The 19,877-nt window shown below is 46.0% G+C and overlaps 1 protein-coding gene across 1 annotated transcript in view; it reads left to right on the top strand.

Annotated features, from left to right (window-relative positions):
* The window catches only part of PIP4P1 (phosphatidylinositol-4,5-bisphosphate 4-phosphatase 1), a 160,065-nt gene that overhangs the window by 34,150 nt on the left and 106,038 nt on the right, over positions 1-19,877 (top strand). Inside the window, exons 2-3 of the mRNA XM_085600918.1 lie at positions 12,458-12,648; positions 14,535-14,641. Coding sequence (XP_085457044.1) covers positions 12,458-12,648; positions 14,535-14,641 — 298 coding nt within the window. The remainder of the gene's footprint in view (positions 1-12,457; positions 12,649-14,534; positions 14,642-19,877) is intronic.

Genomic DNA, 19,877 nt, shown 5'->3' with positions numbered 1-19,877 from the left:
CTTTTTGTCATTGACAATGGTGGGCTTTCATGTCTAGCGTGATTCCCAGTGATTTTGTAGAATCAACTAGAGTAGGGGTGCTGTTTAGCGCTGTGATCAGTTTGGTCCATTCCTTCACTTTTGTGGGGTTCCTAAGTGGTGATATTAATAGGAATTCCGTTTTTTGTGCATTTAGTTTCAGATGATTGCTAGTTAACCAGTGTAATGAAATTTTTAGGCCTCATTCATTATCTTTGTCTTCCAGTGACGATATCTTGATGTAGATCTGAGTGTCATCTGCGTACATGTGATAAGATATGCTTGCGTCTCGGAGAATTTCTGTGAGGGGTTTGACCTAAAGGTTAAATAGTGACGGAGATAGTGTTGATCCATGAGGGACTCCAATCGAATTTGGGCATGATGGGGATAGCGTCTGGTTGACCAGGAATCTTTGTGTTCTGTTCTGAAGGAAGGATTCAAACAATTTCAGAACAGTTCCAGATAGTCCCATCCTGTCTTGAAGCCTGGCTAGTAATTTTTCATGGTTTACAGTGTCAAAAGCAAACAACAGGCCAATAAGGACTAGTAGGCATGTTTGATTGTGCTCTACGGCCTTTAGCTCATCATCCACTATGTGTAAGATTGCTGTTTCCTTACTGTGGCCTGGTCTGAATCCGGATTGGCAGTCGTCCAGCAGCTTGTAATTGGCGATGTGATTGCTCAGTTGATTTTGTACACATTTCTCAATTAGTTTGCCATGTACTGGAATATTGGTTACTGGGCGAAAGTTATTTGGCTCTGCCGGGTCCGCTGTAGGTTTTTTGATGATGGGGAGGACTTGGCCTGTTTTTAGGCACTCTGGTATCCCTTGAGATAGTGAAGCATTTATTATTTTTGTCCATATAGGGACAACGATATGATTGATTCTTTTTAAGCATTTAGGGGGGAGGGGGGTCATTGTAGTGGTTATTAGGTTTGATATCCGAGAGGGTTTTGTCAATGGTATTCTGGTCATATAACTTGAAGGGTGCCAATTGTGCATTGTTTTTCAATCTATAATGATCGTTTGTCGTGGTTTCATTGCTCTGTGGTGGTAGTTGGCTGGGAAGGTTGTCGGCTGCCAACATAAGCGCTCTTTCTAGCTTGTTGGCCTTGTCAGTGAAGAATGTTTGAATTCTTCGCAGCTCAGTTGAGTTTTAGTAGTTTCTTGGGCAGATTTGGCCAACTTGTTTGATTGTTGCTTTAACATCTCAAATAATTTCCGCGGTCCGTTTTTGGTGTTGTCCAGTTTCGATCTAAAAAATTCCTTTTTGGATTTGAGTACCCTTTTGTTGTACTCGTTTCTGATTTTTCTGAGTTTTAAGCTGGGGGGGATGATGGGTGCTGTCTCCATTTTCTTTCTGCAAGTCTCAGTTTCTGCCTATCTTCATTCAGTGTCTCATTAAACCATGGATTTTTATCTTTCTCAGATATTCTTTTCAGTTTTAGTGGCATGGTGGAGTTGACTAATATTAGTCATTGACTTGGTGTAGTGCTCAGTGAGTTCGTTAACGTTCAGCAAGTTGTTAGGCGGATATTAGATCCTTCTCACATCTTGCTACTAGTAGCTGAATATTAGGGTCTTTGGTGTCCCGGGTCCACTTTTTCAGTTTGACAGGCTGCGCGGTCTTGCTCTTTTTAGGTCTCGCCTGACCCAGCGCATGCGCTGGTCTGGCGAGACTTATTGAGAGGGCTCCAAAAAGTGCTACCAGGCCAGCCTAGAGCTACAGTGCATGTGCGCGGGCACGCGCGCCGCACTTTACCGCGATTACTTTCACTTTCGCGGCCGCTTTGATGTTTGATCGTGATCGCGATCACTTTTGCGGCCGCACGGCCGCTTTGCATAGCCAATAGGTCTGGCTTTTGGGACCTTATAAGTATTTAGTTATGCAACTGTTGCATGGCTAAACACTTATAAGGTCCCAAAGGCGAGACCTATTGGCTATGCCAATGCTTGTTTATTGTGGGTATCAGGAAGTTTATGGCATGGTGATCTGACCAATCGCAAGGAACAATTGAGTGGACTGTAATATCTTTAATCCTTGAAATTACCCAATCTAGGTTTGCCCCTTTCGAGTGAGTTGGCTGTGTGCAGGCTTGAGTAAGGTTTAGATCTGCTAAAAAGTCCTTAAGTGCGTTGACCTGTTTGTCATTATTATCATTCCAGTGTAAATTAAAGTCGCCTTGGAATACGTTATTGGTGTGACTGTTAGAGTTAACTGTGATGATCTCCATTAACTGTCCTATGAAACTAGTATTATTGCCTGGTGGGTGTTAAAGCGCATGCAGGTTGCACCTTTGATTGTCTGCAGTTCTTATATTGAGACCTAGGTATTCACAAGATTCGAGAGGGTCAGATTGTATTTGGTTGACCTCTATATCCGATCGGTGTATGCAGACTATACAGCCATCTGTCTTTTTTAGTCTGTCTAATCTCACAATGTTATATAGAGGGGTCACCAGTAGGTCCATGAAAGGGGAGGAGGATTCCATAAGCCATGTTTCTGTTAGGATTGTTATGGCTAACGATGAGGGCAGCAATGTCTGAGGCATGTTTTGCTGCGCTCGACAGTTGAGCAGTAGGCATAGTAGTGGTTTCCCTGAGCTACTAGAGTTCATCTCTTGAGTATTGGCGGTTAGCTGGACTTGTAGGTTGTTAAGGTTGTGTTTCCTATTCTTAGGCCAGGATGTTCTATTAGCATCGATCGGGACTGATTCAATTTCCTCACCTCTGCTGCTAGCTTTAGGCTCATACGACCGCAGTATGGTTAAGGTTTCATAGTCTGATAAGTATTTAAGATTTCTGTCTGGTCGATTATGCCTATTTGATAATGGGATGGTTGTCTCTTTACTCTTTTCTTGAATATTATGCACTAATTTTTGGACTTGTTCGACTTTGGCGTGGGTGCTTACCGTGATTTCTAGTATTTGTTCCTTAGTTTGTATTGTGTTTAAAATGTCCTGTGACATATTGCCCACTTGTGTTTGAAGAGCTTCGATTTCTCTCTGAGTCTGAGGAGATATTTTGGGAGTACGCATCTGCCTATTTCGTGTTTTGTTTGTGTCCTGGTGCCTTAGAATTTCGGTTTCTTCAGTGTTCCCATTTTTGTCATTAGTTCGGGAGTTTGTGCCTCCTTTGTTTGTGGAGTGGGATGCGCTCCTTATGTCCTGAGCTCTTGAACTTACGCTACAAGAATATGAGTTTCGTAAGGTCATTGATGTAATTTGTGATGTTGTTGAGTGGGGTATGAGATGGGTGTTAGCTTGCAAATCCTTTAATTCTGGCTGGAGGTTCCCGTTGACTGTCCTACGTGTTGGAGAAGTCAAATCCTGAGATGGAGGCACTGATTCTTCTCGCTGTGGTGGTGTCGGGCGGTATTGGCATATGGTATAGAACAGGGGTCTCCAACCGGTCGATCGCGAGCTACCGGTAGCTCGCCGAACCCCCATTAGTAGCTCGCGCCTTGCATCTAAAAATTTTGTATCCTGTTGTTGTCATTTATTATTCTTGGGCCTTTTTTTACAGCCGTTGCCTGCCCTCACCAAACCCAACTGCTCAGATTGGTCTAACTGAGCTTAGTTGGAGCGGGGCAGGCCAAAGATGACGTCGCTAGTGCTGATCTCCTCCTCCAGCCCATGTTACCGGCCTTTCACAGCCCGGCACCGCCCTCATGATCCAGCACGATGTATGCTGGTGCAAAGAAGCAGGTCCTGGAAAAACCTGCTAGCATGCAGGTGGTGCAAGCAGTATTGAACTGCTAGGAACCAGCGCCACCTGCTTTTTTCTACCTTGCATCCTGGCAGAGAGAGAGCACAGCTGCTTCCTCTCAGACGCTCAAGAAGAGCTCTCCCTGGCAGGCCAGCACCCGCAGGTCTCAACACAGGGACAGGAAACATGGCGCATAGCGTGGTGCGATGGGCCCACTGACAACAGACACTGTATCCGGAGTGGTGAGCAGGGACAGTGAAGCGGTGATGAAGGGGTCCAAACACCAGCCAGGGGAAGGGAGAGAACAAAGACAAATGAGAAGGGTGGTCGAGGCAGGTCAGGCTGCGTGGAGTTTCGAGAAGGAGGGAGCTGTGAGAGGGAAGGGCGGAGGAGGAAGAAAGGCAGATGAGAGTGAGAGACAAGCGAGGAGCAGATCAAATCGGTAAGCATTATACCTCTTAATGCGCTGTTCTCCAGACTGGAGCTGTGATGTGTGCTTTCTGTACTATAATCGTGCTGCAGGTATGCCACGGGCACTTGAAGTATTGGGTCTTGTTAATAGTGAAGTATGAGCCTGCCTTGTCCCATCTGCTCCCGAACTACTAAATATATTATTGCTAATGCTAATTACATTTCTGGGGACTTAAGAGTGAAAGGGGCCCAAAGGATGCCTTCAGCAACACTGCCTGACAGTTTGGAAGCAGCCAAAATGACGACTAACAGACGAAATCGAAAATGTCTTTTTCCGCTTTCCAGCTCTGGGTTTTACATCAGGAGAAGCAGGGTGTTGCCAAGTTTCAGTTTCCTTTACCGAAGGCACAACATAAAAAAAATCCCCACGTCTGCACTCCGAAAAAGAATGTGAATTGCTCCACTCTTCAGAGCAGCTTTTCATTTCTGATCCAGTTTTAACTCTTTCAATCCCTTCTTTGGACAAGCCATTGACAGCATAGGCATGCTCGTCAAAATTATAAATGTGTTTATATTTAACATTCAGGGATAGTGATGTGTGTTTTCAATGTTTAACACAGCAGCAGCTCACTAACATTACTGCAAATAATCTCTGTGCCACCATCACATTTCTAATATGTGATGTCCTTTTTCGATCTATTCTAAATGAAGAAACATTTTTATGGATGTTGCATGAAACATAACACAACATTTCTCTGCAAATACTCTGTAATAGACTCACACAACAGCCACATTCAAAATAAAAGAAAGGAAAATGATATATAAATCAATCGGTTTAAAAATAATTAAAGGTCATCCAGGCAAGGCTCTCTGCAGAACAACGCTGGCTGTATCAGGGAACCTGAATGGTTGGAGCTCTGGGCCAGAGCCCATTTTGTCCATGCCTTAAAACGTCTCTGTTCCCAGTGCGTGTGGCATTCAACACTAACACTGCAGCAGAGTTCTGGATCATGGACAGACCTGGAGTATTCTGAATAAAACCCTTAATTAATCAAACTAGTTAAAAATTATTTAAAGCTGAACCAGGATGGGACATTTTAAAACTGTAATAAAAAAGAGTATGTGGTGAAGGAGAAATAATTGAGGTTGTTCACAATAAAATGAGTCTTTTTTTAAATCTAGTGACTGCACATCTAAGATAAACTTCAATAATTCACATTTGGTATGGAATATATGTTGAGGTTTAACTTTTGCAGTGCGTGAACAATTAGATCGAGGATAACAAAAGCAGGTCGTAGGCTTGTATCCGGCAGTATTTCGTTACACTTTCCAGGAATGCTTCCAAGCAAGACAAACTTTTGCTTCAGGTAGCACAACCTGCAGCTGTCTATAGCTTCAAAAGAGGGAGAGTGCCCCCTTTTCTTCAAACCACCATATGGGCTTGGAAGAAATTAGGCTTAAAGTCAATGAAACTGGGCGTGGGAGGGGTCTCTCGAAAAAATGTGCGAGTTTCCTAGCCTTCAGTAGCTCACGACAATTTTCGCTGCTCAGATGTAGCTCTCACTACAGAAAAGGTTGGAGACCCCTGGTATAGAATTTTCACCTGTCTCGGTATCCCTTCTGTCCAATGTGCCTCCTGTTAACGTTGTGCCTCCTGGTATCATTGTAGGTAGTGGATCTAGGGTTTCTGAGTGTTGAGAAGTCTGTGGTGGTAGTGTTGGTGGTGAGTAGGATGGCTGCTTATGTGGTCCGGTGTTGATTAGAGAGCCTTGCGTTATCTACACACTTTTAGCATTGAAAACAGGTTGTCGAACTTTTCTAGCTCGTTGTTAGCTGTTTGTATAGGTACAATACCGTTTTTGTAGATAGTTATGCATAGATCCGCTCTTAGTCTTGGTGACGGGACGATCATAAGTTTTGTGCCATATGGGATGTTGCTTATATTTTTTATGTTGAGCATCTTCGTAATGACAGTGCACCATTTAGCCATTTTTCTGGTGAAAAATATCAAGTTATTAATAATTTATGCCTTTGTTTAGATTGAAGTAGGGGTCAGAGATCAGCGTGTCTGGGTATTTTCTAATTAGGTTGTGTTTGAATGTTTTTGGCTGCATTCTTAGATAGGTTAGTTGGGTACTTTGACAAAGGAGTTTATGCCTGCTGATTCTAAATTGGTTCTAACCATATTTACTGAAAAATGTTAAATACTTCTCCGCGGTGTTCCTGCAGTGGTGACCTCACTTAGATGTCATTACCTGTCTCTCGCTCTTGCAGGTCTATTGTCGTTCCTGTAGGTAGGTGTCTTTCTTCTCCTTTGTTTCCATGTGTCCCAATGTGATGTATCCTCTTGCCCCCCTGGGTCTTACATTGGTTTCTGTAATCTTTTTGTACCTTAATTATGATCGTTTGGGAATTGTCCTTCTCTGGAATAGGTTAGGGTGTGTGGAGAACGTACTATTCCATGTCATTTCACCAACCACATTTCCATTTATTTGAGTTATACTGAGCCATTCCAAGATGGCTGCCGTTTTTGTGGTTTAGGCTCTACCTAATGGCTGTGAGGTCCATTTCTATTTCTGTGCCCAATCCTCTTTCTGTTGCTCTTTCCAGGTTGCTGCCAGTTTGGAGGTTGAGCTGAGGTATTAGGAGGGAGCAATCCTTTACTCAAGATGGCCCAGGCAGTAGGTAGAGAAAGAAAGAAAGGCTCACTTGTGTAAAGAGGAAGTAGGTAAAAAAGGAAAGCAACGTGTGTACGAAGGAGGACGATGGTTTTAAGTACATTGTCTGCTTTGGTAGAAAAGGAAAGCAAGCATCACGTGTGTATAAAGGAATACGGTTGCTGTACATTGTTTGCTTTGTATTGCGTCACATCGCCTTTAGGTCCGTGGCGGCCGCCATTTTAAAGTCAGGCAGTCAGCAACGCGGTGCAATGCCGCCTTACGGGGAGAACCCAATTATTCACGAGGGAATAAGTCATTTAGCGGGATTAGAACTGCACTCACGCAGTGCAGGGCAGAGTAGCTTCGCCACGCTGATGCCCGGCTCAGCACTCGAGACGCAAGTCTCCTGGGGGCATCAGATCAACGATGCGGTCGATGCGACAGAAGAGAACCCCACGCATCGGCTGGTGTGCATCGCGTCCAGCGTGGCTCCAGCCGGGAGAGTACACTTGCACTTGTTGAGTCGCCTGTCCAGTCGCCAGCTCCTGGGGGCATCATATCATCCGGGGAGCCGGCCCAGCAGGAGGGCGATGCTGCAAGAGAGAGAACCCCACTCATCGGCGGGTGTGCGGCGCGTCCAGCGGGGCACCAGATGGTAAAGACACCTGCAGTCGCCGAAGTCAACGAGCGCGATACTGCTCAGAGGACTCCACACGCTCGGCTCATCGTCTGGCGCTGACGGGACGAAACTGGGTGATCGCCGCTCCAAGATGCCAAAGGTGAGCTATCAGCTGTCTCCCAGGCGACCACCACAATGCTGTGGTGATGTCGCAGGTCCCGCAGCGCTCCTGCATATAGCCCAAGCGTCAAGCAGGAGAGGGGATGGCGCGCTGGATGATCCTCTTGGGGTAAGCCAAACTTTCCTGTTCCTTATGATCCGGCTTGTTGCAGAAGTCAGGCGGGTGGATGGCGGGGTTTGCAGGGGGATTTAAACCGATTTGGTTATCCCCAACCCAGGAGCTCTTGCAGAGAGCCCCTACTTGGCGGCCATCTTAGCAAATAATGAGGAGGAAGTCGGTCTTGAGGGCGTTTAATTTGAGATGGTTGGAGGTTAGCCAGTTTAGGATTTTGAGAAGGGTTCCATTGAGAGATTTGATGTCATCAGGCGAGGAGAGTTTCATGTAGAGTTGGGTGTCATCCGCATGCATACATGTGATATTGGATGTTGGAGGCTTTCACAATTACAGTCAATGGTTCAAGGAAGAGGTTAAAGAGTGTGGGGGAGAGTGAGTATCCTTGGGGAACACCCAGTGTGCAAGGACTAAGGTTGCATAGAGACTGGTTGGATTTGACTCTTTGTATTCTGTTGTTGAGGAAAGAGGAAAACCATTTAAGGACCGTGCCTGAGAGCCCCATCCTGCGTTCCAAGAGGTAGAGTAGATTGTCATGTTTGACAGTGTCGAACACAGATGAGAGATCGAGTAGAATTAAAAGGCAAGCTTCATTTTGGTCAAGTAAGGTGAGGGCGTCATCCAGTATGTGAGTGATGGCCGTTTCAGTGCTGTGGCCAGTGCGGAAGCCCGATTGGAATAGGTCGAGAAGCTGTAATTGCTCAATATGTTTACGTAGTTGTTCAGGAACACATTCCTCCAGCAGTTTTGCCAGGGTGGGCATGTTTGTGATTGGCCAGTAGTTGTTCAGGTCAACTGGGTCAGCCGAGGGTTTTTTGAGAATAGGAAGCACTAGACCAGCCCTCAGGCAGTCCGGGATCTCACCTTGAAGAAGTGAGGCGTTGTATGATCTTGGACCAAAGTGGTGTTAGTGATCCTATCATATCTTTAACCCCTTCGGTGCTCATGACGGAACGGTTCCGTCATGAGCCACGGTTGAGCTGTGCTCATGACGGAACCGTTCCGTCATGACCACGCCCGCGCAAGATTCCGTCAGCACAGCGGCGGAATTTGCGCAGCATGGAAGGGGTTAAAGAAGTTGGCGGGGGGGGGTCATTGAAGTGATTTGAGGATTTAAGGGTCTAGAGAATATTGAGGATGGTAATGTCATTGGGGGGAGTGAATTGACTCCATAAAGCATTGTTTTTGAGGGAGAGGCAATGAGGCGAGGTCTGGGTTGTGGAGACAGAGGAGTCAAGAGAGGGCGAAAGATTGAGTGCAGCAGACCTAAGATCTGCTTGGATTTTGTTCTTCTTATCAAGGAAGAATTCAGCAACCGCATCAGTTTGGTTGCGGGCGAGAGAGGTGCTGAGATTGGGTAGATGTATTGTTGGATTGAGATTTAATCAGCTCAAAAAGACGTTTCGGGCGATTTTTGGCTTTGTCCAGTTGGTATTTGAAGGAGTTGGCTTTCTCTGATCTAATGAGTTTGTTATATCTACTTCTTTTGATTCTTAGTGTTTTTAGAAGATCCGAGGAGGGAGTGGATCTCCAGGTGCGTTCCGCCTGTCTTTGAAAGGCTGCTTGGGTGGGTGGCACAACCAGTGCTGCAAGCCCACTAGCAGCATTTGATTTCCAGGCCCTGGGCACACACTCTGCACTTTACTAGGGACTGACTAGTAAATCAAATAACCAATCATGGAATCACCAATCCATGACACAATTTACACAGGGAGCATATGCACTTTAGAACTGATCAGCAGTGGTTAAGTGCCCAGAATCCTAAAACCACCAACAGCAGGGCATGAAAAAATAGGAAGAAGCAAAACGTTTGGGGATAAGCCTGCAAAAAGGGCAATTTCCAACACTAATTGACAGCATCATGCGAATACACAAGCTGGTAATATCACTATTGAACTTGGTCTGAAAATACAGAATTTCCGCTAGGTCACGCTGCTAATCCTGTGTGGAAAGACAGATTGTTGATGAGAATGCAACCTAACTGGTTTTGAAAGATACTCCATGAATTAAAGTTGTTCGTAAGCTTTCAAAATCGGTGATTAACATGGTTAAAATTTTGTGGGTGAAAATAGATTTTTGAGTAGCAAAAAAATACAGCAAGTGAGAAAGTTTCCTACAAGGAGCAGTTGCCTTCATAAGCAAGGAAAAGAGAACATGTGGAACAGGCATCCGGACTTTGACTGTTGGTACTCATGGGATCTGGATTGAAATCTTAAATCGTGATTACAAATATTACCCCAGTATAGGCAGCTGCAACATTTATCTTTAATGTAATCCTCACCTCTCTTTCATGTATGAAAATGCTATCTCTTTGACCTAGTTAAACTAAGAAAATATTTTTAATAAAAAAATATGTAATGTGGGGCCTCTACCTTCAGAACAGACTCTGATCTAAGCAGATGTGTGTTACCAGGGTGAGGGGGTCGAAAGCCTTGATTTCACAGTTAAAACATTCTTTTGCCAAGCAATCTTTATTCTGAGCACAAATGCAATTTTTACAGGTACCTGTGAGTATCGTCAGATACCTTCCTGGAAACCTAAATGCAAATTTCACATTTTTAGGAAAAAATGGAAATACTTCTTCCAAGAAAAGATGGGTCACTTTTCGGATCTTTCCGGAGTCCATTTTATATCTGTGATGATCGAGCACTGGAAGAAATCGGTTTATAAATAAATGGATGTTATAGTCCACAGGGTGTTGGTTCTTGGCAACCCTTTGTGTGTAAGACTTCCCTTCGTGCTTTACTGGGGATAATCCAGCAGGACTCTGCTATGTGACAAAATAGTTTTAGGGAAGGTTTCACAGTCTTCTAAATGTGCAATCATGTTGCCCTCTGCCAGCCTCCCACTATATCAGCTGGTCAGCCCTTAATGGATTGTCCTATCCCCTGGATGAAATGTTGACGTTCTCCAATCCCAATTCTTTTTTTCTGGAACTTTGTGCTGAGGTGCACCCTAAAGTATCAATTAAAAAGAACATAGTTTGCACATTCCATTTCACAGATAAAGTGATACACAAATCACCATGGTGTTTTCTCAAAAAAGAAAAAGCTAATCTTTTTTTTGTTTTGCTTCTTTTTCTTTATTTTTCAGTTTATTTCATACAGTGATCAATCGCCCAGCATAATGGGGATTTGCTCCATCCTACATTATCAAGGCAAGCTTTCACAGTCAAGGCTCTAACATAAATTATATAATCGAAATCAAGCATATGTTTGGGCACTTCCAGTGCTTAAAATCACTATTATAATGTTGACTTCCGTTAAGGTAGTCTTCTCTATTTGTTCTGTGTGCAAAGACTCAGTCTTGCCCTGACTACCGTGCCATCCTGCACTCCCTAATAACTAATTTAAAGCTTGTGCTGGCATACTCTGAGAAATGCTTAATCTGAATCTGGTACAGCAAAAAGGACTGTGTCAGGGTATTTACACCTTCTGTGAAGCCCGCCTGTAATTCTTTCAAGATGCTGAGGTGACGCACTCTTGCACGCAGTTTCCTACACTTTTTAAAACAGCTTAGCATCTGCATTTGGGTATGTGATGGCGCTAAAGAAGGCGGAGTGTGTGATTGAAGTGGACAGTGTTGGTTCATGCCAGGTGGGAATTTAGAGGCTTTGGGGATATGTTGGAGGGAAGGCTACCAGACAGGGAAATAGCATTGGAGACCCAAGAAACCATAGGACCTGGAATAATCTGTTTCTTCTATTAAAGACGATACCGACTAAATCAAGACCCAGGGTTTCCCCAGCTTTTAAATGGTCAAAACCAGTTCAGCCTTCTACAGTAAATGGATGTATTGGGACATACCTTGTCAAATAACCCTCTGAGGCATCACTTGCTTCAGTCTCGCCATTGTAAAAGCTCGATAGGAAAGGTCTCCCAAACCATCACCAGGACACTGATACCTGCATATTGGAGCACAATGACTATCCAGTGACTTAAACTTTGAAATCTCTGAGTCCTTTACCTTTAATAATTCCTTGAACTTCTTCCAGATGAAAACCCTGGTCTCTTTCTTCTTCTAGAAGATAATCGCCCTTGGATCGGCTGTTAATTAGGCTTGCCATTGTCAGTAGAGAAGCTACCAGCACAGTCTTAGCCCTACAGTATTGTGATCAGACCATCACTAAACAGATTTGCCCTTCTCATGGATAAGCAAACAAGTCCTTATCTCCTCCAATAGTGTTGGGTATACCAGACGAACCTGCTCTGTTATCTAAAAAGACGGGGATCTATGTGCCCAGTGCATTACGTTGCACTTGCTTTATTAAATCCATATTGCCCAGGTACTACTTCAGGTTTTTTGCTTAGCATGAGATTTTACGTTGATACAAAAGTGCATTTTTAGGGAGGAGCTATAATTAAGTTGCAATGTGATCTGTGGCTAAGTGAAAATATGGCTTAATTGTTAAGTAAAGATGTGACATATCTGTTGAGTTGAGATGTAGCCTACGGTCTAAAGATCAAGTGCTGACTGTGGAAAAGGGAGACTAGAGTTTGTTTCAACTTGACCCAAGGTACTTGGTTATGCAAATCACTTAATTTTACTGTGCTTTAGTTGGCTCCATTTGTTTCAAAATCTGTAGTGCTTACAAACATGATCACACCAGAATAAAATGTAGTCTAAAAACCTGAACATCTAAGACGGGGACCTTGGCAACTCCATCTGTTTCCTTCTCACAAACAATGCCTGATATATGTGGTTCTGAATGGAAATGCTTTGTAAAGGCTTTTATTTCTTTCTTTCAGGGTTTCCCCCTTTCCCTGAAGCCCACTCCGCAGTGGTTCCTGGCGAGGACCCTCCTCCCTACTCTCCGATGACCAGTCCAGATAGTGGCAGTGCTCCCATGATCACCTGCCGTGTCTGCCAGTCACTCATTAATGTGGAAGGAAAGATGCACCAGCACGTGGTGAAGTGTGGCGTGTGCAATGAGGCAACGGTGAGGATACCCTTTGGCGTGGGAGTGTGGCGCTACCATAGCATGCTCTGAGACTTAATATTACATCGCTTAGCATGTTTTATCAACCACTGGAGAATGCCCTATCAACTCAAAATCTGCAATGTCCTCCCCCCTTCCCCCCCTCCAGTGCCTGCATTATCAGCCGCTACCCCCTGCAATAGGGCATACCATATCACCCCATTACATGTCCAATAGCCCCTGCGGTTCTGGCTATGTCACTTACTATTAACCCTATAATTCTTCCTGGGGCCTTCTGCCATATTGTACAAGGGGCCTGCCATAAAGGGCCACTTCAGACCCTTTCTTTACTACATTTGACATCAGCAGTATTCTTCCTGGGGGCTCTCATGCCACCCTTCCTGGATCTATTGTATTTTAATGTCTTGGGCTTGCCATAAAACCCTACCCCCAGTGCATAAACAATCGCCTACCTAGAAACATCTTCATCAAAAATACGTCCTTCCTCATCCTTCTCTGATGGCACCTGCCTTGTTACCCCATTGACTTTTATCTCTCTCTCCTGCCATGTCACCCCAGGGGACTTCCCCTGTTTGACTCGAGAGCTCCGCATTATCATTGCTGTGGCTGTACAAATCACCCACTGATAAATTCTAATCTCACCCCCCCCCCCCCACTAGTTCCCAACTCAATTGAGCTTACCAACACTCGTAGCAGTTTCTTCCCTCCGGGCCTGCTGTAACTATGTACCATCCATTAGCCGGGCTTGTCTTTTCGTCCGCTCGCCCAACACGTGGTCTGACTTATTGGCCCCACCCCTTTGGGGAAAGTGTTGTTCACCACCTTTTTTGTAGTCTGGCTTTTAGTTTTTCAAACTCCATTTCCATGTTTTCCACCCTATGTAACCTGTCTTATAACACATAAACTTAACATCTGAGGCCATTTGTTTTAACTAAACCCCCAGCCCCTTCCAGTCAAGTCTGTGCCATAGTCTATAGTCCGAGTTGGTAATCCCTACCTAAGGCCATGACTGTTCACCCTTCTCCAGAGCCCTGCCTTTTCCCTGGGAGGGCTTGACATTTCGCTCCGGTTCCCTATGCCACATCAGGCCCTGTCTGTGCCCCTGAGACGGAGACTGCCTTTGACCCTACTCTCTGGGCCTGCCACTGCAGATCTTTATTCTCATGTCCCCAGTCTCTGACATCCCATACCACGTACCTGTTTCACTAAGAGGAACCTTTTTGTCACTTTGAGTGGCTTTGCTTAACCCATACCGTCTACTGTATCACTGTGTGGATATTGCTGCTTTAGTCACATGGCTTGCCTTCTTTCACAACTGAGGACTAGACTCATCCTCCCTAGCTTGCTACAATATCACTCCATCCCGAGGATGGTCTTTTGATCACCTATCCTTTCAGTCATCACCCCATGGTCCTGCCTGAGCACCATACTGGAGATGCCTGGTCAACCTACCAAGGCCGGTCATTCCATCCCGTGAGATCATATGTATTTTTCACACCTTCTGCCTATATATGCACCAAAAAGCACCCTCGGCCATCTGTGCTGTTATGGTCATTCTCTGGACATTCAGACCCATCCTTAGTTTGCCTAGTAAGTCCAAGACTCTCCATCTCCAATGACCACCTCCAACCTGAATTCTCAATTCCTAGTTTTTGCGCTGTTACTCCCAGGCCCTACATCAACAGCCACTGGGGCCTTCCGTATCAGATATATGTTACACAATTCCTCATTACACCCATCTCCCTCTCCCCACTGCAATCACGCTTCCATTGTCTTTATTGTTTTATTGCAGGGCTTTTCTTAACATAAAAGCCATTAGACTGTTACACTGTTTTATATTGATCTCGGTTTTTATCCTGTTAACTTACTAATTTTTACGTTCATAGCCAATCAAGAATGCCCCTCCAGGCAAGAAGTATGTGCGCTGCCCATGTAACTGCCTCCTCATCTGTAAAGTGACATCACAGCGCATAGCGTGTCCCAGGCCATACTGGTAAGTGGCCTGCTCCATACTATGGCCTATTCTGTGGCCAGGTTTGTCCGTGAGATCCTCGTTAGAGATCCCACGGTCTGCAAACGACATTGGTTATACTGGAGTCTGTGCTTTAGGATTATACTTTTATTGTACTGTAGTTAAAAAGGGGTGCTAAGTAGTCCCAAAGACAACACTGTCAAAACAGTTTTAAAAGCCAGCAGTCTACCTAGGGTGGTTCTCATTACGATTCCTCTGCATGCAAAGATTTTAATGCATTTAATGCACAAGGGGTCTCTTTTGCTCCAACAACGCAGAATTAAGAGAGGTCCCCCTGAGAAATTAAGAATTACCAGAAGTATCTCTTTTTCCAGGTCCGATACACCTGGTCATTCCACATTTTGATCCAGATGTTCACTCAGATTTCTCTTGGTTTCAGAATCCGAAAGGTCTGGAAGGAAGTAAACCGATCCACAGGTCCCTTGGAGCTCATATTTCTGATGGGGCTGGTCCTCCTGTAATTGGCCCCATCGTAATTAATGTGGCCTCTGAAGAGGGCCTACTCTACTTCTTCTTAAGGAGTACTGGTTTCCTAAGTCTCCTTCAGTATCTCTTGGTTTCAAGGATTGAACATCAAGATGAAAGCTCCGCAGTAGGTAGTGGCTGGCGGTGCAGCACAACACATAATTACTTTAGAGTGAAACACTGATTTAAAAACAAGTTATTTTTATTATACATAAAAAGATCACACTACAAAATATACTCCAAAATGTTAAACCCAGCTCTAAAACCAAGGCTTAGGTTAAGTTATTCACTTTTGTGTGATTCGGCTGATAATCATTATGGCAGCCTCTGCTGAGACTAAAATCCAATCTGACTCAGTGCACCATACACTGTGGTGAGAGCAGTATCATATTACATTCAGATTCCTCAGTCAGAAGGGTTCACCTTGATTCTGTCCTGTCCCAGATTTTCAAGAGATATTGCATGATGGGGGAAGGTGGGCGACCACTCTGTTGACACACTGATATGTATGGTATACTGGCAGCAATGCATGCTGTGCTGAAATAAGCGCCTCCAGGGTTCATGCGAGCTGTGGAATAATGTAGTGCGGTTGGCACACCACCATGTGAGGCACTGTACCCAGCATCACCTGCTCATATAAAGGCAAGTCTTTTTTTCCATTGGACGTTTATCAAGAAGCTCGGCAAATACCCACTCCTCTTCTTAGCAAAGGGGAGGTCAGTAACCATTTAACTGTGAAGCTGAAGGTTAACAAGCCTACAGAGAAATGTAGCTTTTTGGTTCCAATTTGTGCACAATCTAAAATTATAGGCATGCAAGCAAAGATTATTCAAAATGGAATCTTACGTAATATTCATGAATTTCTTCACCCTTGTGCGTGATCAACAAGAATACATAACAGAAATGTTTTTTCAGGATTTAAATAATGATGGCTATTTAACTTTGCATCTTTTTCAGTTTAGACAAAAATAAAACATATAAATATAACACTTGGCTTCTATGTAAAGGAAACACTTGGGAAGGTAACTCTTAAGAATGACGTTTTATGCTGCCACTTTGAGAGCTAGGCTGCTCCAGAATTCAGCAATGCAAGGACTCTCATGCTCTATTAATGTTTCTGCTGTGTAAGCAAATTCCATAAACCTTGGGGAAATATTTTAATTAAAGCTTGTATTTTACTCCCCTCTGTATCGTTTGATGCTTTCCTATAGTTGAAACATTTTGTGTGTGCAAGTAACCAGTTTTTAGCCCTTTTTTTCTAAAGTTGTATTTTCCTCTACCTTTTTCTCAGTCAACTTAGTAGACTGTTTGATAAGTGCACTGCTTGTGATGGGGGAAAAATTAATACTGTAGGTCAATACCCAGTTTCTAAATATTACCCTGTAGCCTGAGAGGGCATCAACTTGGGCCAAGCTTTGCGTCCTTCTGGGATGCTCTGGTTCCTTATCTGAGACTAACTGGTCCTATCCCAGCAAAAGGGGCAGGAGAGAGCACTCCACTTGCTGGGGTCACTCAGAAGGCAGGTGCATGACCACAACCTTGGCGTTCACCCTCAGCAAAGGCTTTTGTTGAGGAGATCCTAGAAAACAGGAACAACAGTGCCTCTCTCTCAAGATGATGCAGACCACCATAAGATTGTCTGGTTCCGAAAGCGTCCCTGGTTCCTCAAACTGGCACACTCTTCCTGCAGTGCTAGTTGTCCAGTGGGCACAAGGCCTAAGCTTGGAAAAGCTCCAGCTAAGCCCACATGTTAGACGTGGCTCTAAGGAGCCATGAAGATCATCACCTCAGAGAAGTCCTGTGCCAGCATGTTTGAGGCACTTTCCAAATAGGGTTTGTAGATATGTCTTCCTAGAGATATTATAAAGCAAATAAAAAATCCTGTTGCAATGTGTATTCTCCAAAGTAGCCTGATCCATTTTTTCAAAGCTCTCTCCTATTGATGACCTAACTTCTTAATGATTCATCATGGTGAGAGCTGCAGCCAAATCCTGTAGCCACATATCTTCTACTCCACAGGCAGATTCAATCTCCATAACCCCATGTGCTGCCTTGGCGGCTTGCTAAAGTAGTTTCTACCCAATGAGAAAACACAATGGATTGTTTTTATTCCCCTACTAAACATTTTATAAGAGTTGTGAGAAGATTTTCAAGGTTGCAGTGGGAGGTTCACCTTTCCAGTCACATAATGCTTCATTTGATTCACGATCTGTCTGATGCAAATGTATCCTCTACTTTAGCATTACTGTTTACTGGGTTAAGTACTTGCTGCTGAAATATTGACTTGCAGATCATTAGTTCGAACCTCGGTGAAGCTAACTTAAGATTTCCTACTTTGAGGTTGATCAATGAAGTACTATCTGTGATTTACATGATTTAGAAATGTCAAAAACTGCAGTATTAGGCCGTTAGAAGGTGGTTCTGACACTATGGGCCGCCCGGATTTTTTGCTTTTTGAGCACCTAATTGTTGAGCTTTTACTGTGGGGGAGCGTCATAAGTTGGGACTCACCCACACTGAACTCCTAATGAAAGAGACTGCATGGGGATTTTACTGGTGTCCCCCTAGCTAGACCAGGCCACTGCGCGCAGCAGCTGGAGTAAGGGACACCGGGCTGGTTACATGCAGACACATGTGTACATGCATGTGCACACGTGCAGGGGAGATTCCTAGCGTGCGCATCTAAGGAGCAGGTGCAGATAGACTGGTGTGGAAGGACTTATGCAGAATGGGGTGGTGACATGGAATAGGCTTTATACACTGGAAAGAAACCTGCCAGGGAAAGTCAGTGTGTTTAACTGGGGTCTTCACTTCATTATTCCCTTATGGGGATGTGGAGCCCATGGGCTAGAATAACTTTCCTAAGGCCTACAGATTCCAGACATGCACTAAAGTCCACTGTAACGGGTGTGAGAAGAAGTATTCTGCGGAGTCAAAAGTTATATTTGTACTGCTTTTGGGTCATTCAGAAATGTCATATTGCCCCTCATAATCGGGACCTGACTGGGGTCTGGCCTGGCAGGTTAGATTAATGACCTTTCTTCCATCGGCTAAGGCCTCCTCTCCACGAAGAGAAGATGGGTGGGGCTACAGGCTCATCCATCAGCAGCTACCACTGGGTGCCAGGCACCAGGCTGCACCAAGGAGGGAAGGCAGCGAGGAGGGGGGAAGGGGCTTTTTCAGAGACCATGTGGCAAAAGACCCTGGACTACGCCATTTTGAACAAACCCAGAGGCTGGGAAGGAAGGAGGGAGCAGGGGCAGTGAAGTGATGTGGCTGTTTGATAGGACAAACCGAAACTTCCTGCCAGCCCCCTACTCAACTTTTAAAAAGTGCTTGCACAGGAAGAGAAGCTCTCTCTGGGGTGTGGTCTGCTGAAGCAGAAGGTGCTGGAGCCTGGCACAATGGGCAGTTGGAAGGAGGAACCCCCTGACTGCCCCAGGGTCCTGAACAGCGCTAGGAGAAGAGTCTGGGACCAGAGCGCAGAAGCAGGGGACTCTGTGCAGGGAGAAGAGAGGTCCAGGAGGAGAGCAGGTGAAAGGCGGCACAGGGAGCCAGTGAAGACCGCTCCCTGCAGAGTGCACCCTCCTGGAGACGGAAGGCGAAGGAGAGTGCTCCCAGTAGCTGGGGAGCGCCACCAGGAGCAAGAAGAGGCCAAAAGCAGGAAGATCGGACCCCTGGGGGCTGAGATATGCCCCCCAGAATGTGAGCGACCTTTGACCTGTGGCCAACCGACGGCGAAGCGCGTGGGGCTCCGCCGCCGGTTCAGAGAATGTCCCCGGGGTGGGTCAGGTCCCGGGGGCTGCCCCCCAAAGAAGAAAAGTCGGGGAGCACAGTTGCGCTCCCCGTGAAAAATGCCCCCGCGGGGTGCCAGGAGCCCACCCTGGGTCGCGCCCCCCTGGTCATGGGGAGAGGGGCCCGGGATCCCAACTCCGGGCCCTGACGAAGCCGGGGAGCGCCGTTGTGCTCCCCGTGAAGAGGATGGTGCGGAGGAGGAGGAGAGGGACGTGTCGTCACGCGTCCCCTCTCTGGTCCGTAACTAAGCTGTGGAGAGGCGGAGGGGGCCCGGGACCCCATCTCCGGGCCCTAAAGTGTGGACGGAGGAGAGGGGGAGTGCTGCTGCACTCTCCCGAGGTCCGCCTAGACTGACCTGAAGACGAGTGCCGACTGCCACGGCAGCACGTGAGGGTGCTGGCCAGGCGGGGAGCCGGCGGGAGTCACCCGGGGTGAGCTCCCTGGGTGGCTCTCTACCCCAGAAGGCAGACGGGGTCCCGGGTGGGACCGGGGCCCCGAAAGGGCACAGCAGAGGTGTAAGGGGCCTGGGTGGGACTGGGCCCCCGAAAATGGGAATGAGCGGCCGGGGGTGGGCTCCCCGAGCCATAGAACTTACATGAGGGTCCGGGTGGGACCGGATCCTCCAACGGGCAGCCAAAGCAGCTGGAGGCCCACATCGCAGCTCTTCCCAGAGCAGCGGGAGAGTCCCTGTTCAACCATGCAAGAGTTCCCATAATGCCTTGCAGGCCAGGACCGGCCTGCAAGGTAAAACCAGCGTTTTCACTGCTTTTGGTGGCCCCCGGAGAGTGGGGTCACCACTACATGTGTGCCAAGGTGCCGGGGGAGCTGCAGGAGAACGCAGTTTCCCCCCAGCACGAAAGATGGAAGTCCCTCCCTAAGTCTCATGGGGACTTGAGAAGAATAACCACTCAAGGGCTTAGCCAGCATTTTAATTTCT

Source organism: Triturus cristatus, chromosome 1_2 (genome assembly GCF_964204655.1).
Source record: "Triturus cristatus chromosome 1_2, aTriCri1.1, whole genome shotgun sequence".
Lineage (NCBI taxonomy): Eukaryota > Metazoa > Chordata > Amphibia > Caudata > Salamandridae > Triturus > Triturus cristatus.
This window is presented reverse-complemented; position numbering and strand designations above follow the sequence as displayed.